Source organism: Myotis nattereri, assembly GCF_964212035.1.
Source record: "Myotis nattereri genome assembly, chromosome: 17".
Lineage (NCBI taxonomy): Eukaryota > Metazoa > Chordata > Mammalia > Chiroptera > Vespertilionidae > Myotis > Myotis nattereri.
The window spans coordinates 16,753,117-16,781,074 of record NC_138092.1 but is presented as its reverse complement, the minus strand read 5'-3'; the positions used below and the strand labels follow the sequence as shown (position 1 = coordinate 16,781,074).

General features: G+C 38.3%; 1 protein-coding gene and 1 pseudogene across 4 annotated transcripts in view; both read left to right on the top strand.

Moving 5' to 3' along the window:
• Positions 1 to 27,958, top strand: part of ANGPT1 (angiopoietin 1) — a 281,911-nt gene that overhangs the window by 222,255 nt on the left and 31,698 nt on the right. For 2 of the 3 annotated variants that reach the window (XM_081110934.1, XM_081110935.1), the window contains exons 8-9: positions 5,793 to 5,923; positions 16,925 to 19,105. In XM_081110934.1, the coding sequence (XP_080967060.1) occupies positions 5,793 to 5,923; positions 16,925 to 17,085 (292 nt within the window). In that variant the 3' untranslated portion in view covers positions 17,086 to 19,105. Of the gene's footprint in view, positions 1 to 5,792; positions 5,924 to 16,924; positions 19,106 to 27,958 lie in introns of those variants that run through there. The other variant, XR_013997039.1, reaches the window with a different exon arrangement.
• LOC308533214 (THUMP domain-containing protein 1-like) lies at positions 2,709 to 3,851 on the top strand (annotated as a pseudogene). The gene is made up of 2 exons: positions 2,709 to 3,113; positions 3,336 to 3,851. The product of its transcript is annotated as a THUMP domain-containing protein 1-like (transcript).

The window sequence follows — 27,958 nt, the reverse complement described above, 5'->3', positions numbered from 1 at the left end:
CATTATTTCTGTTCAGTGATGATGTAAAATTTTGTCTAGAACTGGCCTGGGTCCAGGTAGTGTTTCACTCAAATAGAGGTATTGTTCGCTCACTAGCTGTACTGTGGGCGGGTAGGATTCATAAATATGACTCTGGTACAGAAGTGGTCACATGCAGGGGTTTGTAGAAACTATTGCTGGATGACTTTGATAAGGTCAGAGGAGCAGAGTGTCAGGTAGAGTTAGGTAGAGGGGTAAAGTCTCGACCAGAGAAGACCTTAGGTATCAAATTGAAGTTACTGGGAACCCTCGCTTAGAGACTCTGAGCCTTGAGGAGCCACTGAAGTGTTTGTTTGTTTAGAGTGCCCAGCTGGGTATGAAAGAATGCATAGTATCAATAGGAAATGAGCCGACATCAACTACATTAGACAACTAGTGTGATTTGTACACTAGCTTTTTAATTCTAGACCAATATGCTTCGAAAGGTTATCCTTCAACAGTTTGTGAAGAGTAATCTGAGATGCTGGTTGAAGAAGTTTCAAGCCCAAATAGAAAGGCCTTTTTTTTAAAAAAAAATTTCTTTATTGATTAAGATATTACATGTGTCCTTATCCCCCTAGTACCCCCCAACTCATGCCCTCACCCCCCTGTTGTCTGTGGCCATTGGTTCGGTCTATATGCTAGCACATATGTCCTTTGGTTGATCTCTCCTCCTTACCCCCAACCCTCCCCTACCTTCCCTCTGAGGTTTGATGGTCTGATTGATGCTTCTCTGTCTCTGGATCTGTTTTTGTTCATCAGTTTATGTTGTTCATTATATTCCATAAATGAGTGAGATCATATGGTATTTATCTTTCTCTGACTGGCTTATTTCACTTAGCATATTGCTCTCCAGTTCCATCCATGCTGTTGGAAATGGTAAGAACTCCTTTTTTACTGCAGCGTAGTATTTCACAAATCCCTTGTTCCAGGTATAGCCGCTGGGGAGCTCCTGGTTTGGGTTCATGTTGATTTTTTTTTTTTTTTTGGTTTTAAAATGGGAGTCATTATTTAAATCACAAAATTAATACACTAGTTTTAAAGATTCAGATATTACAGAAGGTTAATGAAGAAAGTGAAAAGTTACCTAAATCAGACTATCAAACTTCTCTAAACATTTTCTGTTTATCCTTCCAGACTTTCTCTCTCTTTCATTCCATCTCGCTCTCTCTCTCTCTCTCTCTCTCTCTCTTACATAAATGGAACATACTGCTTTCTACCCTGTCTTTCCACTTATTATATCTTGACTAGGTTTTCATGCCTTCCAGTGCATATCTTTTTTTTAGGTGACCTATATTATATTTCTAGAGGCCTGGTGCACAAGATTTGTGCACTGGGGGGCGGGGGGAGGTTCCTTAGCCCGGCCTGCACCCTCTCGCAGTCTGGGACCCCTCGCTCCTTACCGCCCACCTACTCGCTGCTCCTTAGCACTGCCGTGGAGGTGGGAGAGGCTCCTACCACTGTCGCTGTGCTCACCATTCATGAGCCCCGTTTCTGGCTAAGCAATGCTTCCCCTGTGGGAGTGCACTGACCACCAGGGGGCAGCTGCTGCATTGAGCATCTGCCCCCTGGTGGTCAGTGCACATCATAGCGACCAGTTGTTCTGCCATTTGGTCGATTTGCATATAAGGCTTTTATTATATAGGATAAGGGTAATCAGTAGGCTATTTAGCTACTTCTCTATTGTAGGATTTTGATTATCCTTGTTTCTTCATTATTATTAACAACTACTATATACCAAACACACCTTTTCCATCTCTATCCTTTACCCCAGTGATTTTCAACCCCTGTGTCACAAGAAATTTTTTTTGTTGTTGGCAGTATTACAGGTGTAAGAAATAGAGAGTAAGGTAGGGCTGTTGAAGAATGCTGTATTTGAGGTTAAACAATTGGGATTTTGAACTTAATTTTAGGGAAACCACTGGAATGCAAGCCCCTCGGGACATGGTTGTTTTGTCTTTTTGTTTGCTGCTATATCTGAGGTACTTAGAACAATTTCTGGAATATCATATGTGCTCAACAAACATTTATCCAGGGAATGCATAATGAATAAGAGTTTGGATTTGAAAAGCATGGCTAAATTCTAGCTTACTTAGCATTTCTAAGCCTTGCTATAAAAAATGGAAATATTGATGCTTGTAACACAAATTCAATGTCACAATTAAATTTAATAACAGCTGCAAATCATTTCACAGAGGGGTTGGCACAGAACAAGTCCTTAGTCAATGAGAATTGTTATTCCTGTCGCTATTAATAATAATGTTTAGCACATCACCAGTATTTTAAATTGACACAGTGAGTGATATGCAATAGTGGTACTCTAAAGGCATTTTTGTTTAGAGATTAATACTCACAATAATAAAATAAACCCATTTTCTGCTGTCAATCCTGCATTATTAGAGAGCCATATGAGTTTGAAAATGCATAGTAAAATAAACAGCAATCACACAAGCCATAGCATCTTGGTATAATTTTGGAGTCCTCCCTTCTTCCCTCCTCCTTCCCTCCATCTCTCTCCCACCCCTCCCTTTTTTTTAGGTTTCAGAGAGCTTGGATCTTGTAGCAGCTTGTTGGAAGGGCTGAGTTCAAAGAAGGGAGAAAACGGTAACCAGCCCTCGCCAGCAGCAGTGGGGACTCTGAGAGCAGTGCCTCTGCTGCAGTGGCAGTGACCCCGGCATGTGGGACCCGGGCTGCAGGGCATTCTCATCACCTGCAATGCCAATGAGGGGCAAGTGCGGGGAGGAAGCATACACCTGCTCAGTGAATATGGCAACAGCTTGTATGGGCCTGAAAAGTTTACAGACAGAGATCAGCAGCCCTCTGGGGTGAGGAGAAGATGGTGACATGGTGGCTGTCCTGAAGAAAGCAGTTAGTTACATGAAGGCATCTACAGAGATGAAGCTAAGAAGACTGCAGTGGGTGGAGAGTGGAGCGAACAGCGTAGTCTCCATCAGGACACTGGGGATAGAATCTGGGAAATTGGTGCATCATATTCTCCAGGATGTCTACAAAACCAAGAGGAAGGAGACCCAGATTATTCTTCCAGCGTTACCCATCTCAGGCACATGCAAGGTTTCTGAGAAGATATGACGAATGTCTTTTAAAATACATATTTATTTTTAATTGATTTCAGAGAGGAAGGGAGAGGGAGAGAAACATCAGTGATGAGAGAGAATCATTGATCAGCTGTCTCCTGCATGACCCACACTGGGGATCAAGCCCGCAACCCGAACATGTGCCCTGACCAGGATTGGAACCATGACCTCCTGGCTTATAGGTTGATGCTCAACCACTGAGCTATGCCAACTGGATGACAGGTATCTTTTTCGGAACCCTGGTTTAAAGCTCCAAATAAAGGTCCATTTCACATTGTATATAAATCTTGAAATAACAGTCACATGGATAGAGAAAGAGTTATCAAAAGATCGGCAGGAATCCTAGGAAGCCTCAATTCAGAAAACAAAGTGGATTTTACCAATCCACAGAACACCGCGGTAGTAGAAATCATTAACGCTGTCTGTTGCCTGTGTTGTGAAAGATTACATGTTGTTCAGAAAATAATCTTCAGGACATGGTGAGAGCGCTAAGGACCTGGCACAGCTTACCCCATAGCGGGCAGCGCAAGCAGGAAATGAGAAAGGTGCTAAATTGGAATCTGGTGACAGATCAAATCAAAATGACCCAGCAGAAGGAAAAAATGACCAGCAGGTGGTACCAGAGAGTAGTGAGGAGCTGGGGTAGACAAACCAGTATCTGAGACCCAGGTAGGTGGTGAGAGAGGAGCTAAATCTGAACTTGCCAATCAAGTCACAAAGGATTTGAGTCAAATGTAAATGACCTTTCATAGGGGAAAAAAAAAATCATTTGTGCTGGAAGTGAGTACAAGAAAATACTGGGCAGATTTTGCTGAATGCTGTGAAGATGAAGAATGGCTACAGAAACAAGTCTACTTATCATTTTTTATTGTGTGAACAAAGGAACAAGTTTCTGCAAGGTCCTGGAGAAAGTGTTGTTTTGTTTTGTTTTCCTTGAAAGTGACAAGATTCTTAGATTTTTTTAAGAATGGACTCTGAAGGGAGTAGCCAAAGAACATTATGCATAACCCATGGACAGAGACAACTTTGTGGTGATGGCCAGAGGGAAGGGCAGAGGGTGGGTGGAGGTGGGGAAGGTGAGGGAGGGGGAAGGGGGGTATCTTTGATAGTGTCAACAATAAAGTAAAAAAAAAAAAAAGAATGGAGTCTAACAGTCATGCTGCCAAAGGAACTCTTGCAATGTTTATACAGCTACTGGGGCTTGAGCATTAAGAGAGACAGTCACAACTCTCAAGCCTTAACTAAAACTCTCCTTGAAGAAGTGCAAAACCAAATTAAACAGCATTTCCCTCCGTGTGAATGGCTGGGAGAGAAATGCTTTCTCTAAATCTTCAGCCTGAGATTTTGTCTGAGAGAAGAGACAGAACCCGGGGAGTCCCAGTCTGACAGGTCTGGCTTTCCGGGAAGTAATGGTAACCTTCAACTGAGTGCTCACAGCTCACGTACCAGGAGGGGGTCCCTTGCTTTGAAAGTTTTCTCAAGGGTTCCTCCAGGGCAAGAGTACTGCAAAAAGCCAGAAGAGACAGATACCGAAGAGAGTTACAAAACAAAATGTCCAGATTATAACATTAAGGGGCTGTGAAATTAGCTTTAGGCGAGGCGTTTATTCTTAAATTATAAAACGTTTGGAAGTATTGTAAATATTAAGTCTTCCTGCACCAAAGGCTATGTTTGCTTAATGACTAGTGAGCATGGGAATCTATTTTTTTTTTTTTAATCTTCCGTGAGGGATCCTGCTTGCCAAACCTGACTGGAAGGGTTTCAAAGAGAATAGACAGGGCCGTGCTAATGCAGATGAGCTGGAACTTCCTCCTACACCTTTACATATTTAGAATGTTACCTGTTAATAGGTTGAAGTCATATTGAAAGGATGATAAGAGCATTGTAAGTATCATTTGGGGAAACACGGAGGGTAGAATTTTGGTGCATTCATTAGACTTGCTCCAAGACAAAAATTACTTTTATTTCAATAGTGCAAGACTCTGGGGTTCTGGGAGTAAAATTGGCCTCTGCTCCCAGAACACACAACTCTGTGGAACTGGGTTCCTTTTACTTTGTGAAAGAAAGCTGCTCCTCTACAGAGTTCGGTTGAGTAGTTTATTTTGAACTCCTTTTGCATTTGTTTGTATCTGGTACGAGCTGAGTGGGACCAGAGCTGTCCTTCCCCAGCTCTCACGCACTAGATCCTGTGGAATCTGAATTCACTCAGTGAAAGATTTGTTTTCAGGTTTACCAGCTGTTTATTTTTGCGGACATTTGAACATGTTATTTTATAAATGATGAGATTCCAGGGTTAGAACTGGGTGCTTTTTTTCTTCTTTTAATTTTAAAAAGTTATGTCAGTTTTTAAAAGTCCATCTCAGCTCAGTCGAGTAAACTTGTTTTACTCTGTGCAGGAGAGTGTTAAACGTGGTGTTTTAAAACATGTTTCTCTAAGGTTAACCATGAAGTCTAAATGTTATTTTTACTTGTATTTTGCTTTTGGTACTGCCAAATACTGAGCTTGGTTTTTATGGATCCTAATGTTTTCTGGAAAAAAAATAAATTTGTTCCCTAAAAGAAAAGAGGGGAAAAAAAATAATGAAAAAGGCATACATTCAACAAACCAGTCCTCTGGGTTTTCTTATTCTGTTAAATGGCTTATCTTCCTTTTTCTTTCTTTTTTTTTTTTAACTTCAGGTTGTATTTGAAGGGTCACAGTGGGACAGCAGGACAGCAGAGCAGCCTGGTCATACATGGCGCTGATTTCAGCACTAAAGATGCCGATAATGATAACTGTCTGTGCAAATGCGCCCTCATGCTCACAGGAGGTAAGTCCTATGGGGCCATTCTCTGCGTTATGTTTTAGTGGTTTGCGGCTTGAGGTTTCTTATCTATGAGAAAGGACTATGATCTTCTGGTCAGGAAACTTAAGAGCAAGTCCCCAGAGATCATTTGTTCTGCCCACTAATTTCCCATGTGTCCTTCTGCAAGATATGCCAGCACATTTAGGCGTTTGCCTCCTCCCCCCATACCTAAGAGAGGGCGTGCTAAGCTCCATCCTGAATAAATTCTTTAGCCTCTTAAAGTCCCAGTTACTCTACCTACTCAATAATCATAATGATACCCATAGTGGAATAAACAATAATTTGATAATGCAGCATAATGGGATGAGGGGTGGGCGGGGGGAGGGGGGAATCTTGCAAAATGTTTTGCAATTGCAAAGGAGAGTTCATTGACAATTCTGTTGAAATGGAATAAGAAGAATAAAGAGGTATAGTTAAATCTAAAGTCATACAGTTAAGAACAGCGATACAGGACTTTGCATTATATGCTATTGACCTCTGCAAGACATTGGAGCTGGTGTAAGAGAGACCATTAAATAAGATTGTATCTCTGGGTAAGAAAGTTAATCCTTTTTTCACCTTCCTTTCTAGTATTTTTCCAACTCTGATTGTGTAAAAGGAAAATTCTCAATTTGATGCTAGTGTATCTGTAATGATTCCTCTGCACTTTCTCAATAATTACCCTTCTTAGCAAAGAAAAAACTAAACTTTCTTCGCAGGCTCCTGGCCTTGACCAGGCAATGGCACCTACCTAGAATTAAATAAAGTGATTCTGTTTTAATTATATTGAGCTTCATATCTACCTTTTATTATAGCAAGTGGTACTGATTTTCTAGTTAAAGGAATGATATAAACGTTGCACATTAACAAGTATTCACAATATTTGATATTTAACAAATCATTGATTTAAAGAACACTTTTTATTTTTATTAAGTATTAATAAAAGTTCTAAGCAGCTATGGCAAAAACTGCAAAGTTGATAGATGACTGACTGAAGTCTGAGAAGCACTAAGCTAACCCCCACTGGCAAATCATGAGGCTCAAGAATGTTATAGGCTCTGACAGAGAAGGAGTTGGCACCAAACAAAATTGTAAAGGAAGCTTTTTGCCCAGTGTTTCTCCTCACAGGTTTAGTGTTATTTCCTTCTCTTAATGGAATAACTAGCACTCCCACCTTCAACTGTTCTGATTCTCTCTCTTTCATATTCTATAACAAAACACCTTTTCATTCCAGTAAAAAAAAAACCAAAACTGTTTAAATCTAACATTTTTCTTCCCAAAATGTGATACTATTAGCATTGTTATTACATGCTATTTTATTTGTTGTACTTCATACTTGAACTCCAAACTCAGTGGCATAAGTAGGGAAAAAAACTCTAATTTCCACTTTGCACAGAAGGAAAACAAAAGTAAATTAATGCTCATCATTTCATCCTTCACATCTAGTGCAGTAGATTGTTGCACATGGGAGCTCAATAAAAAATATGGTGCATGAATGAATGAATAACCATCTTGTAACCCTTAAATCGCTTTCAAATTTTGAAGCCAATGAAATGAATCATTAGGTCGACATTTTTCTCATCAATTAACAGAGCATAGAAGAGTATGGAGAGAAGGTTTTGGAGAAGCCTTTCTACCTTCATCCCCCCCCACCCCCCCAACCCCCGCCGCAATCTCCATTAATACTACAGCAAATGACATTCCATTGACCCGAACCACTCCATTTATATTAACATCTTTTCAGCATGAGACCAGCTCTAGTATTATCAATGCCAGCCCAGTATGACTCTGCCTGTATCATAACCGTCTTCTTAAGCTTGAAACATGCCATTTGGCATCACATTTAACCTCCTCAAACAGTTAAAAGTCCTGTCTATGTAATCTTATGACCCCCTCCCCAAAGCAGTTGTTAGAAATTTAAAATATTTTTTAATGGTAGATTTTAGTATATGGGCTGCCAAAGAGAGCACAGACAGATTAGGTTTTAAACTTTTTTCCAGGGAGAAATTTTTTATTTTTATTACCTTCCTGATCCCATGAAGGGAATTATCAGAAACTTGATACAAAGACAGAAAGACTTTGATTGTCCACTTTTCTGCCCATTTTAATACCGAAACACACTCATTTTCTTCATGTCTATTTTTACAGATAATTTTTCTTACCAAATAAATACAACACATGAGAGACCAACAGTAAAATCTTTCGAATGTTTCCTTAGAAGAGCATCCAATATGTTCATAGTTCTGTCATAATAATGAAAACGTAGAGCAAAGTAAAGAGAATAATGCACCTCTTGGTTGTTGATGTGAAAACTTCATTGCTCAGATTTATGGTTTTATTTCTGCTTCAAATGAGTGTACTTTGTCATGTTCTTTCATCCATAATCATTCTTGGACCCGCTTCTTACTCACCAATAAACACATATGTTGGGGAGAGAAAATTTCCATTGCTTGGGCTGGAATACACTAAGTAAATGTGTCTTTGTAACAAATGCCATTACCCTATCAAAAATCCTTTTGAAAGAATCCAGGTCTTACAAAGCTCTTCAGTCTACAAAGCTCATTTGTGGAATTTAGATAGCTCAGAGCTGGAGAGCGTAAGGATGCATGTGACAGTTCAGGTAATGTAAGGACTGCCTGGAACTTGCATCTACTTAGCTCCTCCCCATCACTCTGTTTTCTCTGTCATATTTTCTCTCAGAACCACTTTCTCATCTAATTTTTTCCTTTTAAAAAATTTAATTTGAACTTGTTGCCTATTTAAAATAGTCTCTTTTAAGCAGTGAGATTCCATACTCTTTGAAACTAATAATTTATAGTTCTCTGTCATCATCAATTAAAGCTTTTTTATCTTGTTTATGTTTTTGCTTTGTTTCTTCTAAAAGGAATTTAGGGTAAAGTAAGATTTATTGCCTACTAACTGTCCTCAATAGTTTTCTTCAAGTACATGGAGGGATTATAGTTGGAGAATGTGGTATCATTGTTTACCCTTATCTGTCCAACACTGAACAACAGGAGGTGGGCTTAATTGAAAGCAGAAGGTATTTCAGCTAGACATATGGTAGAACATTTTGATCTTTCTTCTAACATTCTAACTTCCTAACTTCTAACAATAACATAGTTTAATGAGCATGAAGGGTCAACTACTATTAGATATTTGAGCAAGTTAGACTAGAACCCTCCTCTCTTGAGGGAGACCATCCACAGAAAAAGTAAATAAGAAATAACACAATTAAAAAAACTCTGCAAGTTCTAAGGACACAATATAACCTGTGATAGAGCTGTGGCAGGAATGGAGAAGTAACGTAGGTGGGGTGTCCATGATCACAGGTCGGAAGGATTGCCAGGGAGGATTGTGCATTTCTAGTTATGGACACCTTCACTGAGAGAGCTTAAGGCTATTTGTACGAAAGAGCTTTCTTAGGCATGTCCCTGCAATTGTGGATCCAGAAAAGATTGTCCCTTCCATGGTCTTCTGGTTCTGCTATTCCCTTATCCATGTCCTCACTGTGGCTGCAGTAATAGTAATTTCAGTGCATGGGTTGTAATTCATAGTGCATGGCTGGGTGGAAAGGAGGTGTAGTTGGCTGAGAAAGCACATTTCCATCAATAGGAATAGGTACCACCGTGTGTTACTGCTCCTTTCACAGAAGCATATGTACTTATTCCTGCCTTACCCAAAAGCCAGCCATTCTTCCATCCAATTTAAATTTTGAAAAATTTTCATGTTTCATTACACATTTCTTATGAAATCAAACTCTATATTTTTAGTTCATAATTTCCACACACGTTTTCTATGGATGTGACCCCTCTATTAATCATTAAATAGAGATTATTTGTCAACATAGATTTATAAGCCAGAAATAATCTGTGCTCAATGATTCCATCAACATTAGGAAAATTTGTAAGTTCTTTCCTTTATGTAGCATATGGTGACAAATCTGCATATTTAAGTAGTAGGTGGGATACATTTAAGATGACTGTAGGAAATAATTTAGTCCCACAGGAAAGCTCCTACTGTGCCCTCCTGAGCCCAAATAAAGGAATCTGTTTCTTATAAATGTAACATTTTACCTACTATTTAACATTAAGAAAATTAAAATGTAATCTCATTCAATGCATGCTTTTTTTTATATGAACTTATTGTATATAAAAATAAATATGCAAAGAACATCTGACTCCCAAATTATGAAAATGAAAAATTTTTATCACTAGATTGTCATATTCAAAGCAAACTTACATTCAAAGAAAATGTGGTCTGTGGTACTACATTAGCATTCTTCAAAATAAGTATTTCTAAAGGTCTGTTAGAAACTACAATCACTAAAGGTTGCCAGCAAAACCAAAACATGGTATTGTTTTAAATTCTTTTTCTTACCTTACTCTTCTTTCAACACAATTTCCATATTTAGTGTATAATATAAAAGCTATGTAAAAATGTGGCCTAATCTTCTGTAGAGAGAAATCTGTTGTGGGGAAAATTTCAGTGTCTTTTCCCACGCATAAACTATGTGAGCCGGCAGACAAGTCTTGCTAAAGCTAACAAAGGATATCTCTCAGCTCAGTCCTGAAAGGGGATAAAGCCATACACATAAATTTCTTTATACCCCCTAGAACTTAGCAGATGCTAACAGCTTAGAGTTGATAAATGCTTGTCTTATCTTCTGTGTAATCTTGAAGAAGACAAAGAAAATGCAAGAAATTAGTAGCTTCTCTAACTGGTTGAAGTGACAAGATTTGGGGGAAAATAGGATCATCTTAGAGTTTTTAATAGCACAAGAAGGATGTGCTAAGCATTGTCAAATAACTGGTATTCCCTAGATTTTAAGACAAAAATGTTGAAAGAAAAGATCCATGCTGATAATTTAAGGTTGACCACAAAAATCTATATTGCACTATTTATGTCAAAGCAGTTTATTTGTTACATAATCTGTAAACCTATTCCACAAAAATTTACATTTCTTCAAGACAGGGACTTCATGCTATCTGCCACTGTATCCTCCGTGTCTAGCATCGTGCTAGGCACATAGTGCTCAATAAATATTGGTTAAATGAATGAATATGTTTTCCCTGAATCTGAAAGGACATAACTAAATTACAAGTAATCCTGATGAGAAGACATAAAAATAAATCAACATGGGTATGAATGTAACATTGCGTGAACTTAAGGATACATAAATATGTATATGTGAAATATTCATATGTACACATGGAATAAAGCGATGAATATAGAAGATTGGACTAAATATTAAGAATAACTAAACCCCAGAAGACTAAATTTCTAAATTGGAAAAAAAATGACTATTAGGTTCCTGACTTCCAAATAAATTTTCACATCCTAAGTACAAAGTTTAGGACTATATTCCTGTTTTCTGGGGGAAATTTTCGCTTCTTGGAAAAGAGCAAAATGAAAAAAATCAGAAAATGTATTTCAAAGGATAAGTTTGGATAATGAACCAGAATCAATAGCTCTATAGCACAAAGCTGTTACCAAAGGTTAATAACTGACAATCAATAAGAAATAATCATTTTTGTTTGCATTTTACTCTGACAATGATATAGTGAATATTTATTGCCGTCTTGCTGTCTAACAGGCATTTTTGCATTATCCTAAGTAATTTGTATTTAATAACTTACACAATTCTTCTAAAAGCCCTTTGAATTAGGCAAGAGCTGAGATGGAGAAAAGTTAGATAATTATCCAAAAGTCACAAAATTAGTGTAAGGCATAGGACTTGAACGCAACCTTCATATAAGCCATCACCTTGTCCACTCCTCCCTCTGTCTCTGTTAAAGGAATGGCATTCAAACACAAGAATTCAACCCTACTTTGCAGCACGTTTTAATGAGGACTTGACCTGAAATGAAGTCCAAGGGAGGGAAGAGACAGTAAGAGAATACCTATAGGTTTTAAATGAATTCAAGATTACGCGCCAGGATAAATAACTTTTCATCTTTCGAACAAAAGAAAGAGAAACGGGGCGGGGGGCGGGGGGGGAGGGGAGGGGGCAGGGAAGCAACATCCTTGGCCTAAAGCCAACATTGTGCACATGACTCAGCACAAGGTATTTTGTGATGATCCCACTGATAACAGTGGCACCAATCAATTTAGTTCAGCTTCATCCTCGGTGATAAAAGAGGAACATCTTATTTTCTGTGCAAGCTCTTTTGCATACTGATGATTAGAATGCATGCATTGAAAATGAATGAATGGAACCTATAAAAACAGATATATCTTTTTATCTTGCTATACTTGTTACCTTAGGAAAGTGTGTTGAGAGACATTTTGTTTAGATCAGAATTTGAGAGTTAGGTTTCCTGACTTTTAAATAAATTTGAACTTCCTGAATACCGAGTTTAGAATTAAATACCTATTTTCTGGGCAAACTTTCATGGATGGGTGATAAAATACGAATTTCTACTTCAAAGATAAAAGACTTGAATGATTTTTAAAGGCCTAGGAAGCGCAGGGTAGTTATTACAAAACTAAATTTTAATGAGTTAAGTGTAAATGAATTAGAAGCATGCATCTCAGATTTCTTGTTAAAATATACATGAGGTTACAGGTTATGAAGAAAAATGCTTGGCAAAGTGTATCTCAGCAGTTGCCAGTTTTAAAACATTTGAGACATGTTATCAGTTGTCCCAGCAGCCGATGGAAGCTGCTTTCTTCTCTCCTTTGCTTACATCACCGAGTTCTTTCAAACTTAAAGTGCCTTTTCTAGCTTAACTTGTTTAGCATGTTGCTTATTTGTTACTCCCAGACACATAAAGAACAAAGGAAAAAGCACATTGTCTTATTTGATCCCTGAAGCTGTGCTGGGAAAACTGTTGATCAGACATTTATAAAGCACATCTTACGAATGAAGAGCTGTGGCTGTGTGTTCTTAGAAAAGTTCCTTCAACTACCTGAGCATTGGTGCCTTTACTGTGGCACTAGCCATACTACATAAGGCTGTTTGGGGAATAAAATGAGAAAGTGCATAAAAATATTTTAGCAGAGTCCTCGATATATATTAGCTGTTCAAAAATAACATTTTATATATATTCTTGACTAAAAGCTCATAGTTATTAGTTGAAGTCAGCATCACTGTCTGGGTCTTCTCATTTCTGATTTGGTGCTCACAGGCTCCCCATTGCTACAAAAAAAATTTAATATAATAAAAACCTTTGTGTTGTCACTCCTATTTATTGTGCTAGCGCTATTATTCTCCAACCCCTCACCCACTGGCACTCCAGCCAGCGCAGGCTGTTGGCAGACACTCTCCCCGGCTGTCCGAGAGGACATACATGTTCTCTTTCGAGTCTCTTTCTGTCCAGAGACACCCACCCTTCAGGACCCAGCTCGGTTGGTAAATGAGTGGGCCTTATGGGCCCACAAGCAGGACTTTCTGCCTCTATTTATAAGATTTTTGTTTTATTCTTTTAAATATATTTGTATTGATTTCAGAGAGGAGAGAAGAGGAGAGGAGAGGAGAGGAGAGGAGAGGAGAGGAGAGGAGAGGAGAGGAGAGGAGAGGAGAGGAGAGGAGAGGAGAGGGAGAAAGAGATAGAAACATCACTGATGAGAGAATCATTGATAGGCTGCCTCCTGCATGCCCCACACTGGGGGTCGAGCCCACAACCTGGGCATGTGCCCTGACCAGGAATTGAAGCATGAACTCTGGGTTCAACAATCAACACTCAACCACTGAGACACACCAGCCAAGCTGTTTATAAGATTTTAAAAAGCTTTGTATTAATGGCTGTCATCTCATTTTTTTAAACAGTCTGTTGTCTCTTTCTTACACAAAACTATGGCCTGGCAGATGTGGCTCAGTTGCTTGAGCATCGTCCCATGCGTCAAGAGGTCACCGTTTTAATTCCTTGCCAGGGCACATGCCTGGGTTTCGGGCTGTATCCCCAGAAGGGGCGTGAGGAGGCAGCCAATCCATGTTCCTCTTTCATCCATGTTTCTATCTCTCTCCCTCTTCCTTTCTCTCTCTAAAAATCAATAAAACCATGCTTTTTAAAATCAAACAAACAACAACAAAAAACATGGTGTATTCCTTAATGTCCGTAATTTTGTTTTACTTAATCTGACCCCTTTGTCTTCCTATTGGTTAATATTTTTTAGTTGATTCTAGATTCAAATTTTTCCCCTTTATCTTGCTGCCACTTATCCTCAGGATGGCTTTGGCAGATTATAGTCACAGAATGAGGGCTCCACATAATATTTTATTAAACATCTAACCTCCAAGATATAGTTTTCCTGATTAAATGTTGACTCCTACTCCTAGAGAATGTTTTACTTGTTCACCTGATGATGGACAAGTAGACTGAATCAACTATAAATTTTCCCATGAGAATTATTTAACTTTCTATCAAGACTGTCCACTTCTCACCTTTATTCCTGCAAGTGTCCCTCTTGTTCACCATACCAGCTGCACTGATGTTCTCTTAGTCCCTGAGCTCAGAGCGTTCTTTCCTCTCCATGGCATTGGCAGGTGCTACCTCTGCTTACAGTAGTCTTTCCATCTTCACATGGCTGCCTCCCTCTCATCCTTGAGGTCTCATTAAGTATCAACTTCTTCCAGGACCTTGGAAAGTCAAGTAGATTTCCTGTTAGTCCCCTTTACAGCTCCCTGATGCTTCTGTGTGTTCTTCTTTCTTTGCTCGTGACTTTATTTATTTGCTTACTTTTGTCTGTTTTTCACATTAGAAGTAAGTTCCATGAGGGCAGGGACTATATTTGTCTTACTGAGTGTTGTGTGACAGCACTTAACAATAATGGCATATTGAATGAAGAAATAATGGGAAAATGAATATAATAAGCATGGATGGTTTATCAAATGTAACTTTTAGTAAACAAGGCTACTTCCGACCCTAGAGACTTTACAAGAAGACAGAGTCAAAGCCAGTCAACCTGTCAGGAAACCTGTCCTCACTTGTCAGTCATTTGCCAAGTGAACTCTGCTCAGTGCAGCGCTAAGTAGCTCAGTTCTCCAGAGAGCCGTATAGACCAGGCCTTTCTGTTTCTTAGGTTAATGAATAAGACTCTGTGATTTGATCGTTAGGCCTTCTCACCTCAGGCCACCATTTCTCTTGTTAACTCTAACCCAGCCGTTGGTCTTCTTTCAATGTCTCTACAATGCCATTCACCTACTACAAACATTTTCCCACTGTACTCATTAGAAACATACGCAAGATCGATTTAGTCAATACTCTCACGTATCCCTACTGTTGCTTGTCATTTTCTTAAGCTCATGTGAAATTTCCCAACCAATGTGTCCTTTGGCCTGTGCTGTGGATTGCCAGGCTGCTGTTGCAACAGACATCTGCCTTCCCACAGTCTTCCAGGATTCTTATGACGTTCTAGAAACCAAACAAAACCACACTTTTACTCTAAGTGCCCTCATGTGGCTTGGAGGACCGGTCCATGATTTTCAGTAGTTCTCAACAATAGAGTGGCTGAATTTGCTTCAGAGACCCTGGTGGACATTTGCAAAACTATGAAAGGCTCGTTAACATGATGGAAAGAGGGCCTCAAGGTCACAGGAAAGGAGGAGAAAGTTGAAACTCCGTAGCAATCAAGTTGGGTTTCATTTTCTCCTCTGAGAGTCTTCAGGGTAAATGAATTCCCTAATATTAGAATGTCTTTTGTAACATAAATAACATATTTTTGCTAGTTGTACTTATCAGAAATATTTAAAGGAATTAATCTTAAGACAAAAGGCGGAATGTTACAGTTCCTCCTTCCTTGCCAGAGAACCTTCTTGTTCCTTGTGTTTTCATCGCCTCCACATCTATGTTGTTTTGCATGCAGTTGGTAAAACGGCACTGAATACAGCATCTCTCCCAGTTCATCAGCATACCTTACTGCTCCCCAGTATGAACTGATAATTAATACAGCTTGTTATGTCTCTAGTATGACTTTATAAACACAACCCAGCTGTATTCATCTTCCAAAATTGAAAAATGAGAACTAGCTTTTCTCCACTTAACTTTTCTAAAGTTTCTGCAGGATGATGCTCGTGTTACAGTTAAACATCAGCTGTGCAGCTTTCTCTCTCTGTGGCTATGAGTCCCTTAGGTATAACTCTGCAATCAAAGAGAGGTCAGCTGTATCCAAGTAAAAATATGCCAGAATGTCTCTGGCATCACTTTCTCCCTGAAGATTTCAGCAGTGTTACTTCAGGAGAGGAAGAAAAAGTACTATGTTTTATCTAAAAATCTGAGAACTTAATTCATTAAAAAAATAAAGTACCGAGTTATCCTTATGGAGAGCTATGCAAGCATAGGGTCCCCAATGTCACTGATCAAGTTGTTTGTTTTTCCTCTTACTAGGTTTCGAAAGAACGTGCACAATCTCAGAAAAACACTGCTACATAGAAACTACATGGCTACTACTGATGAATACTTCCCATATTGCTATTACATACAGAGAGGGCTAGAAATTCAAATTCAAGTTGAGCCTCATAGTCATTGCCCAGTGTCCAATTCATTTCAGAAGCAGCTGAGGGCCAGTTCTTGGCAGAATTATGAAACAGATGGAAAAACATCTTTCTCTCTCTCTGTTTAGATGTCAGTTGTCTAAACCTCTGAATTTCTTCACGAATAATTCATTGTCCTATTCCCGATAATACGCGTAAGGTGGGATGCCTCTTAAGGGTATCTGCATTTTACTTGCCCTGCAAATAAATCCAGGCGATTTAATGAAACCTAGAAGCCACCCATCATTTCGTGGGAAATGTGTCCCAATGGAGTGACACAGACACTTGATTCTCTGAGAGCATTCCTTTCTCTGGTTGTTCATATAATGCCTAAACCGGGTGTCATTTGAAACAGTTCTACTAAGGGCAAGCTATTTCTTGAATGCCTACTATTTGCAAGTGATCATAACAAGTATGAACACATTTCCCTCAGTTAATGCCATTAATTCCCAATTGTTCAATTTCTTTGTAATTGTTTCTTCTTTCTTTCATTATTAACTAATTATTTTATTCAGGCTGGTGGTTTGATGCTTGTGGTCCGTCCAATCTAAACGGAATGTTCTATACAGCGGGACAAAACCTGGGCAAACTGAATGGGATAAAGTGGCATTACTTCAAAGGGCCCAGTTACTCCTTACATTCCGCAACCATGATGATCCGACCCTTGGATTTTTGAAGGCACGATCTCAGGAGCAGTTTATAAAAACAACCAAGAAATCTGGAGACGCTACCGGATGAGAAACCGCTTGAAAACTTCTGGAGCAAAACCATGTGTCCCCCTCCCGGCAACAGGCAGCAGTTCTGTGAAATCAGCCAGGTTCTTGACTGTGGATGTAGAGCCTGTTGAGTTCACAAAGGTCTGTGCTCGGGGCAACCCTGCTCGTGTGGCTCTGCTGTCGAGGACGCCACTCACTGTCATGTTTTCAAAAGGGAAGGAACCGCTCAGCTCCCCGCGCTTCAAGCTACTACTGGATCTTACTTTGGAACTATGATAAATAGGGTTGATTGCAGGTAAAACTGAAGAAGAAGAACGTGAACCACCAACAAAAAGAATGTACATGAAGAATAGAAGCAGGCCTTTCATCATCCCGTGGAAAAGATGTGTCACACCAGTGAAATGGTGGTGTTTCTATGCACACCTACTAACAGTCCGTTTATACTGTTGCACAATTTTAGTAAAAGTTCAGGAAGCACACAGCATTGCTCTCTGAGTCGGTTAAATGATAATGAATTTCAGAAGCCTAATTCCTAAGTCATACTTACTCATTGATTTCAGTTAACCCATCTTCAAGTGTAAACTCCATGTTGTTGAATCATAATGAATTGTAGTGCATGAAGGCTAACAGTGTGATGTCGGGACAGTAACTCTGTTACTCTTTTATTTTTTTATACAGTCCTCAGAAAAAAAAAAATGAACATTATCAAGTATGGACCTATATGCTAAAAAATTATCCCCCCCCATTATAGTTTTCATTTACTTTAAAAACTGACTGATTGATATAAAAATATATTTATAGCCTGAGTAAAGTTTAATGAATGTGAAATTTATCATCAAGCTCTTAAAATAATATACGTGCATTTAATATTTCCCATGATATCCTACATGAAAGTTTTTTTAGAGTGTATTAAACTGAAGTAAAACCAAGTAAACTGGAACAGTTTATTTTACAGTATTTTCTTGCATGTGTACATGTGAGTGTAACTACATTATTTTTAAATAATGATCTTCAGTTCTTCACCCTGTTATTTCATGCTAATTTAATTTTTGCTCACTAACTGAAACATGCTTTCCAAATTTACCCTGTTCCAGTTTCCATAAAAGATACACTTTGAAGTCTATGAAAAGTAAAAAAATTATATTGTATATAGCGTGTTTATATCCACAGTAAACCTAATAGCTGTTTAATCTGGAATATGCAACACTGTTCTTAATTGATGCCAATAAACACAAGTTTTCAAAGAAATCTACACTACTTTATGAAATACATTATTTCTTCATGTTTTTCTCCCTCAGGCTCTGTTTTTCTTAAGCAGTTTCAGATTTTTAAAATTATTAGTGATAAAAATTGGCAAAACTCTGTATTATGCATAAGGGAAATACACACAAAAATTAATCATAGTCACCTATTGAATAAAAAAATTTTGACTGCTGGTTGCTATAATTTTCTTAATGAAGATATGCCTGTGGTATAATCTATTTTAAGTGAGTTTGAAGTTACTACTGTCTCTAAGTGTTCAAGTTTACAATAGTGAACAGGTGTTATCAAAACATGAGATAAGAAAATTGAAATACATATTGGGTGTCCTTTTAGAAAAATAAAAGTTTTCTTCAAAGCAACAATACCGATTTCAAACCTGGTGACTTGATCTGGTATGCCTTTATGGCTCTCTTCTATTTGAGAGAATAGAGCTATTCACATTTTTAAGAAAGTATTTTTTAAAAATTTACCATCAAGTCTTTATATGTATGCATCTGTATACAACCTTGTTTTGCCTTACACGTGCTATTTGCAGGTATTACACAGTTTTTCTATTCGTGGTGACTCCTTCATAGTACTGATTAGCCTCTCCCTCTAAAAACCTTCTTGATTGCCTTCATTTAAAAGAATGAAAGTGAGTGTTTAATTCTTTTGTGTTTCTACAGATTTTTTAAACCATTTTTTTGATAAGAAATACTATTCCTCAAGTCATATTACAAAAATAAAATGAAATAACAAAAAAAAAGCATGATATTTACTGTTTTGTTATCTGGGTTTGAGAAATGAAATATTTTTTCCAATTATTTATAATAAAGCAATATAAAATGTTTTATGATTTCATTATGTGCATTGTGTAATGCCTACATGTTTTTGGCGATTTAACATATGTATATCCTTTTCATTTAATTATTTCAGGATAAGATAATTAGGTATTAGGATATTGTCTTTAAATTTTTATTTCAATAAAACTCGTGGTTTCTATGCAAATTTCTTCACATCAATCACAATTTTATTTGATTTAAATAAAATTGAAAATAACATATTTGTGCAACCTTATATCATTTAAAATAAATATTTTAAAATCAGAGACCTATGAAGTATGGAATCACTGGAAAAAAAAAAAAAACACATACTGAATGAACTCAAGCCTCAATCTTAGAAAATCTTTGAGTCTGGGATATGATAAGAAAGCTTAGCTTCATCAGGATCGTAGATCAAAGCAATGAGTCAGAGTCCCACATCTCCAATCTGTGATTATGTCCTGCCAATTATTAAATGCTGTGTTAGCATATGTCAATTGACAACAAAATCTGGGAACTCTGCCCGTAGAACAATAGGATGAGTGTTGAATATGAGTTTGGTATAAAAGGCAGAGAACTCCCCGCCTGTGCCTCCAGGCCTACCAGCAGTCTTACCATTTCAGTCCTTATGAGGAAGCTTCTTACCTTTCTCCTGATTCTGCCCCCACTGCCACCAGATTGAACACTCTTTAATTTACACCTACATGAATGGGAAAGAGACCCTTTCTCCTGCTACTCTCTGCTACTGTTCACCCCGTATCCACACAAGCTTATTGTGAAAGCCAGACTTTGAAGATGTTTCTTCCTTGCTCAAAACTCTTCAGTGTTTCCTCACGGCTGCCTACATTTGAAATAAACATGTCAGGTTAACCTCAGCCTGCATCGCCTGGTAGCTCCATTTCACCTACTTACATTCCAATCAAAATGAAGAAGCCTTGCCCTAGCTGGTTTGGCTCAGTGGATAGAGCATTGGCCTGCAGATCAAAAGGTCCTGGGTTTGATTCCTGTCAAGGGCACGTACCTCCATTGCAGGCTCCTCCCCGGCTTGGGTCCTGGTCAGGACTCGTGCAGAAGGCAACCAATCAATGTGTTTCTCTCACATTGATATTTTTCTCTGTCTTTCCCTCTTTCTTCCACTCTCTCTAAAAACCAATGGAAAAATATCCTGGGGTTGGGATTAAAAAAATAAGAAAGAAAAATAAAAAATGATGAAGCCTTGGTGCTAGACTGATTACAGAAAGGACTCCACCCTTCCCTTTCTCTGTACATGACCTTGCAATGTGACTTTGCCACCCATCCCATAAACAGGTGGAGTCTGTTTCCCCATCCCATGAGGGGCTATCTTGAGATTCACTCTTGCCGAAAAGAATGCAGGTGTACCTGTGTGTCACTTATGAGCCTAGGTCTCAAGACCCATTCAGCTCCAACCCAGGAAAAGTGTCAGGAGAAAGAGCCCAGAGTAGCCTAAGGGAGGATTAGAGACCACCCAGTTCATCCAGCCCCCAGCTGATCCACCAGATGACCCCAGAAACACGAGTGATCTCAAATGAGATCAACTGAGCCTGGCTTAGGTTAATAGAACTGCCCAGCTAACATACATAATCGGGAGACACACTAAGGGTTGGTTTTAAGCCCTAAATTTTTGGGGTGTTTTGTTAAGCATTATTATTGTAATAATAGCTAATTAATATAGATTATTACAGCCCCCCCATCCACCCACCCACACATGTGAGATTCTTATGCAATCTAAGGTTTCAGAACCACTCCCTAAAATAATGTTCATCTCCTTCAGAATGGCAGGTTTCAACAGTTCTCTATGTGCATCAAAATAGTAGCTGCTTCATGACACTTTTTCTGATGCCCTCTGCTAATTGTCACCCTCCCTCCACTCACATACTCTTTACAGCTCTTAACATATTTTTGGAGCTTTGTCTTATATTCCCTACTGTTTTATCAGAGTCTGCTTCTTACTCATCTATTAATGCCCCACAGTACTTAGTAGACCTTTCATATTTATTAAACAAAATTGAATTACTCTGAAAAATTAAGAAATCTCTTCTATTTATATAAAATCCAACACTCATAGGTTTGACCAGTCTCTTAAACCATTTATTTTCACACTTTAAAATTAGCCCATTCTTCTCCAGAAAAAAAAAAAATGGTGCCCAAATTTATAGCTTTAGTCACCTCAGAAATCCACTTCATTACCAACTTTGCTGGAATATATATATATATTGTGAGGGTGAGGAAGATCTAACTCTTCTTTTAATTTTAAAATAATGTCAATACTATTAAATAATACCTTGTTACACAGTTATAATTGTTTTTATTTTAGATATATATTTGGGTAGCTTATTTTCTGTTTTAGTGTTCAAGGTTCTAATGAAGCCTTCTTTTTCAGTTGATTTGGCTCTTTTAATAAAAATTGTTTCTTCCAATTCAAGGTCAATATTTTCTCATGTATTCCTCTAATCATTGCTTTATTGATTACTTACTTTAAATTAGCCATTGAGGTTATGAGAGTGAACATACTAAAAGGATTCCTAGGAACTGCAGACGTTGAACAAGTCATTACATCTCTTGCATTCTTTCAAGAAAGAAAACAATAGACTCATCCCAAATGACAGATAATGGTGAAGCTTACTAACTCCCAGGGCTTTGCCTTTTAAACCAAGAAAAACCATCTCAAAATTGACTATTAACTCTCATCAAAATGTGAAAGGATTTTTTACTTTGTTTTGCTTTGTTTTGGTGGAGAGGAGAATGACTTCTGATGCCACCCTTTTCAGGCCAGCTCCTACTTCATCCACTCATAAGACTAGTCTGTTTTCTGCTGTCCATCCCCTCTGTCTTGGCCCTCAGAGGTAGTCTATGTGCATGTTGTGGTGGTGGGAACTAGAGGGTACCACTGTCAACTGCTTATGCCAACAGAAGTATGACTACTCTACCTAAGTTTCTCTTATATAAATAAAAAAATTTCAATGCATCTTTTCCCTAGATATGCTGTAAGGAACCAGAATCAGCTAAAAAAAAATGTACTAAAATATTATAAGCAGAAAATATTCATTTGTGTGCACTCTAAGGCAATGTCTAAACAGCAAAACAATGGTGTAAAAGGTTAGAGAGGAAACTCATTAAGGCAGCAGATTAATTTTAATATGTCCATTAGGAGAAAGGTTGAGCCATAACAGTCATAATGAGATGCAGGAATATAGTTACATAAGCCTTTCCTTTAAGAAATCATTTATAGTTTTAATTTAATTAAAGAGTGTGCATTATATTTAACAAATATATTTATTGAACAGTTACTGGCATCCAGATGAAGCTTTAGGAAGGTACTGGGGATACAGATGATTACGGCATAAGAAACTCAAAACTAGAGAAAAAAACAAGCAAGTAGACATTAATGAGCAGTCAAAATTTTTGAAATTACTAGAGTTGATATAAGTATATTTGAGTTGCAACGAGAATAGTGAGACAAGAGTGATTAGTCCGTGGAAGACTGTATTGTGTTTTGTTGTGTGTGATAATAATGTGTGTAAAAAAATGAGCAATAGTACTCAGTAGTACATTTTATATATACATGTTTTTAAATTCAAAGAAACATTAGGGCCTCCCTCAATTTACATCATCCATTTCATAGAATATGGCCTCTAAGCTTTGTTTTGAAAGTTTATTGGTACTTGATAGGGAGACAGAGGAGGAACTGCAAAGGCATAAAGATGTCAGATATCATGGAGTTATGGGATCTCCAAGTCATTCACTGTGAACAGACTGTAAAGTTTATTTGAAGGAGGGGCAGCAGAAGATGAGGCGGTGATATGGCCAGGTAGTGAAGAACTTCGAGTCACATTCCTCAGCTAAGGCTTTACTTTCTTGTTAGAGGGAGACAACGCAGGGTTTTGCACACATTAGAAAGACTGTACTTGCTGCAATCAGTATGCATTGGAAGGGGGTAAGACCGGAGAACTTTGGGTCAGTGAGGACAGTATTAACAAGCCTATTAAGACGAGGACCTGATTTTGTCAGTGGTGACCATGGGAATGGACTGCAGAAGTTGGATTTGAGAGATATTAAAGAGAAAGAATCAAAAGAACTTAATGATCAGGTACCAGGTGAGGATGAGATCAAGATCATTCCCTATTTTTGTCTTGGTTAGTTAGCTAGAAGGTGGTGCAAATATCTAAAACAGGGAACACAGGCTTAGAGAAATAGCTGGTGATTTAGGTTTTATATGTTGAGTTTGACATGCTAGTGATTCAGTTTGGCAATTGGATACATGAGTCTGAGCTTAAGGAGGACGAAAGTGGAAGACTTTGGAATCTGTAGTATCTAGGCAGAAATTAAAATTACTGGAACTCAGAAAAACTTGATTGAGCATAAAAAATGAAAGAAGCAGGTAAACAAGGAAAATTCAAAAAGGAGATGAGAAATTATGGCTAGATAGACAAGGGGAAACCCAGGAGGGAATGGCATCATAGTAGACTCTGTTAAGAATCGGGGATGCAAAACTCAGAGTGATTGCCAAGTGTCCATTGGATTTGGCATTTAAGGGGAAATTGGTGATTTTGATGAGGCAACATTAGAGGTGGAGGGTTAGGAGCCAGATGAAAAGAGGATTCTGAATAAATGGGAAATAAGTACCTGAGGAGAATTAGACCCTTACTACTTAGAATTTCTCAAACAGCCTTCCAGGTTGGGGACTGGTTAGCAATACAGAATCTCAGGCCCCACTCCAGACTATCGAATTAGAATCTTCATTTTAACAAGATTCTTCAGTGACTCTAACATTAAAGTCTGAGAAGCATGGGTTTAAGATTATACTTTTAAGAATATGGCGGAGAATGGAAGGAGATAGGATGCTAGAGGGACAGAAACATGATAGGATGGTTTGTAGGATGAGAGGTGTGTGAGTGTATCCACAGGATTAGAAAAATGAGCCTGTCCAAGAGCTGAGGCTGAAAGGAGAACCAGAAAGGTCCTGGATGGAGCAAGTGTTTGAGGTGGCTGGGGACACAGGGTTAAGAGTGAGTGGAGTGAGAAGAGGCTTTGTTTGTACAGAAGAAATGTCTCTTCCTCTAAAACAAAACACAAAAAAACCTGTGAGGGAATGAATTGCCATAGGAAGAACAGCCACCTAATGGCCTCTATTTTATAGAGGAAGTGGAAGGAAAGGAAACTTTATGAGACTATAGGCAGTTCAATTAAATAGTGTTTGAAAATAGGTTCAGAATAGCCACTTAGGGGAATCAGACAACTAACTGGCCAGAGGAGTCCCAACTTTACTGAGTGCTATTAAACACTTCATTGAGATTGGAAATCTTGAATGTGAACAGAATAATCCACTTTTCCCAGTGATTTTCAGGTGTGTCGAAATAACGAGTAGCATCACTTAGTTTAACAGCTCCGCTCTGCCACACCTAGGTCACTTTACAACATCTAAGTACCTGGTTCAGTCCCCAACATTTGTGCCGATGAATGTTCACAACAAGGAAAAATTGCCTCCTCTTTGAAGTCCACCCAAATTTCCCCAAACTCAATTACTCCCCCTTCTTTTATGCCCCCACAGCATTTTACTTCTACCTCTATTATAGGATTCTCACAGTGTGACTTGCATTCTAGTCAACTGTTAACATACTTGTTCCCTCTCCAGGTAATGAGCATTTTGAGCAGGTATCCAATTTAATTAGTGTTGTGTTACTAGAACCTAATTGTGCCTATAACAGTCTTGAACCTCAATTAATGATGTGCTCTGTCTTTTTCTGTTCCAGACTATAAACTCCTTGATTTCTTATTCCGTGTCTTATTTTACTTTGTGTTTCCAGAACCTGGCATAATACTAAGATAGCTTAGGTGGTAAGTCATATTTGGTTGGTTGGGTGGGTGGTTGGATGGATGGATCCATGACACATGAATGAAAACAGGAGGAGCTCAAAATGATCTCCCAAGTCAAATTTTTTTTTTCCTGAGAGTTTATATTTTAAGAAAAATGCCTTCCTGCTTTCAACAAAAAGATTACAAAGCCACATTTTTTTTAAACATCAAAGAGCTCATGTAAAGAGAACATCACATGATATACTAATGAGAATCATGTGGATAACATTTCTTCAAAATTAAAGATTTTTGTTTAAACTATAAGGGGGAAAAAACAGAAACAAGCACTGGATCCTAGCATGACAAAACCGTTTGATAATATTTGAGCGGCCTACGCCCAAACTAGTGATTAGTCTAGTGAGTCAAGTGTTCAGAGAGCAGCAGTACTGGCCTGAACTCACCCCAGAGGGGAGACCCAGAGGGCAGGATGACAGCATGTCTTGGGACAGTGGAGCGGGAAAGGGAGTCATGGGAATTTCCATTATTGTACAAAAAGACAAAAGCCTCCACTGTAGTCTCTCGTGGATTATTCACTCCTATATTGTTGCTTTTGTGAGACTGTAGATTGAGAATTGGAATAAGCTGCCCGAAGAGGGTGCCTGCTATGTAGAAAGGGATCAGTGAAGTTGTGTTGATTGGCTGTCTCTGATCTGCAAGATTCTGAGAAGTCCCACAGCAGACAGAAGTGGTGTTCCTTGGCATTTATCTCTACACTAGAGGCCCAATGCACGAATTTGTGCACCTGTGGGGTACCTCAGCCTGGCCTGTGGTATTGGGCCAAAACCGGCTCTCCAACATCCCCTGAGGCAGTGGTTCTCAACCTTGGCTGCACATAGAATCACCTGGGAATCTTTTTAAAATCCTGATTTCTGGGCCTCATTCCAGAGGATGAGGTGAGAACCACTGCCCTGTGGAATCCCGGATTGCGAGAGGGTGCAAGCCAGGCCGAGGGACCCCACCAGTGCATGATCAGGGTTGGGAAAGGACTCAGGAGGTTGGACAGCTGGAGAGAGGCATTGGGAGGTCTCCAGGGCATGTCTGGCCCATCTTACTCAGTCCCAATCGGCCGGACCCCAGCAGCAAACTAACCTACCAGTTGGAGCGTCTACCCCCCTGGTGGTCAGTGCATGTCATAGTGAGTGGTTGGGCATCCTTAGCATATCATTTGCATATTACACTTTGATTGGTTGAATGGTTGACGGGTTGACCGGACACTTAGCATATTAGGCTTTTATTATATAGGATAGCAAAGGCTTTTGACTGGGAAAACCTGCCATTCTCTAACTAGAGGAGGTTTCTGTATGCTTGTTTGTTTGTTTGTTTTTGGCCAGGAGTGCATGCACAGCACCTAAATTTGATCCAACCTATGGATCTAACTATCATCTTATAGGATCCTTTTTTTTTTTTTTGTATTTTTGACATTCAATATTATTTTATATTAGTTTTAGGTGTACATACAGTGGTAAGACATTTATATAATTTATGAAGTGATTCACTGATAATTAAAATACCCAACTGCCATCATATATAGTTATTACAATATTTTTTCTATGCTGTACTTTACATCCTCATGGATATTTTGTAATTTCAATTTGTACTTCTTTTTTTAATCCTCTAGAGAGAGAGGAAGGAAGAGAGAAAGATCAATTGGTTGCCTCCTGTATGTGCCCTGACCAGGGATCAAACCATAGCCTAGGAATGTGCCCTGACTGGGAATCTGACCTGCAACCTTTTGGTATATGGGACAATGCTCCAACTGAGCCACCCTGCCAAAGCTATAAGATTTTTGGCAAGTGAAAAAAAAACATTCCAAATTTTAAAAAATGTGTTGAGATTAGTGTTTCAAAATAAACACACTCATATCAATTTCAGAAACAAAATAGTTTAACCTGGAAAAATCTTTTAACTTCTTTTTTCAAAATTATTTTTTCATAACAAATATTTCTTTGAATATCAACTTTGTTTAAAATGTGGGCAATTTTTAAAAATGTATTCCATGCATTATTATATTAGTCATATCCATTTATCATCAACAAATTTGGGATATTCTTTTATGTAGAAGAATAAGTGTGTAGCTCAGCTTTAAATCCACCAATGCTATTTTAAAAGTTTCTTTAAAGTATTTTCTCTCTCTAATGGTGACATGTTTATATGAAAGATTTTCATTACTTCTTATCTCAATACAAAGTATTTTTAAAATTCTACAATATCTTAGCAGCCTTGCTTTTAATATGGAGGATATTCTTTAAGAGCTTATGCACCCTATGCATTTCTAGATTTATGCACTCTTTTACCTAAATAGCTTACCTATGAAGGATTCAGGAAATGATGTTCTCTTCTCAATATTTCCTTGAAATCTTTTTGAAACATTCCAGTAAAGAGCAGCTGCTTCATCAGTGGTTACACTTCACAGTTATTCCCACAAAACATTGTTTTTATTAACAAAATTACTTTCTGCTGAGAATGCATCATCTCTACTACATCTTTCCTTTGGTGGTTTATAAAATAAGGAGCTCTTTGTGTATTTTATTATTGAAATAGCATTGAGAAAATGCCATCAGCTGACACATGTTAATAACATTTGTGCCTTTTCCCAACTCCATTGTAGAATCTCCAAGTTGGGGGGCTTCTTTCTGATAGTCATGGCTATTCATTTGTATCAATCTGTGCAGCTTGCAACAATTGTATGACAAAAGCAGGCATTTACATATGTAACGGTATTTTTATATCATTTTCTGTGTATTATCTTAGCCATTTCATTGTGGCAGGAAGAATAAGCATATCCCTAAAAGTACTTCCTTTTTTTCATCCTTAAGTAACAAGCCTCAAAAGAGTCTTTTGAACATTAATTGTCTTATTTAGTAAAATGGTGTAAAGTCTGGTTCAGTGTCCTATG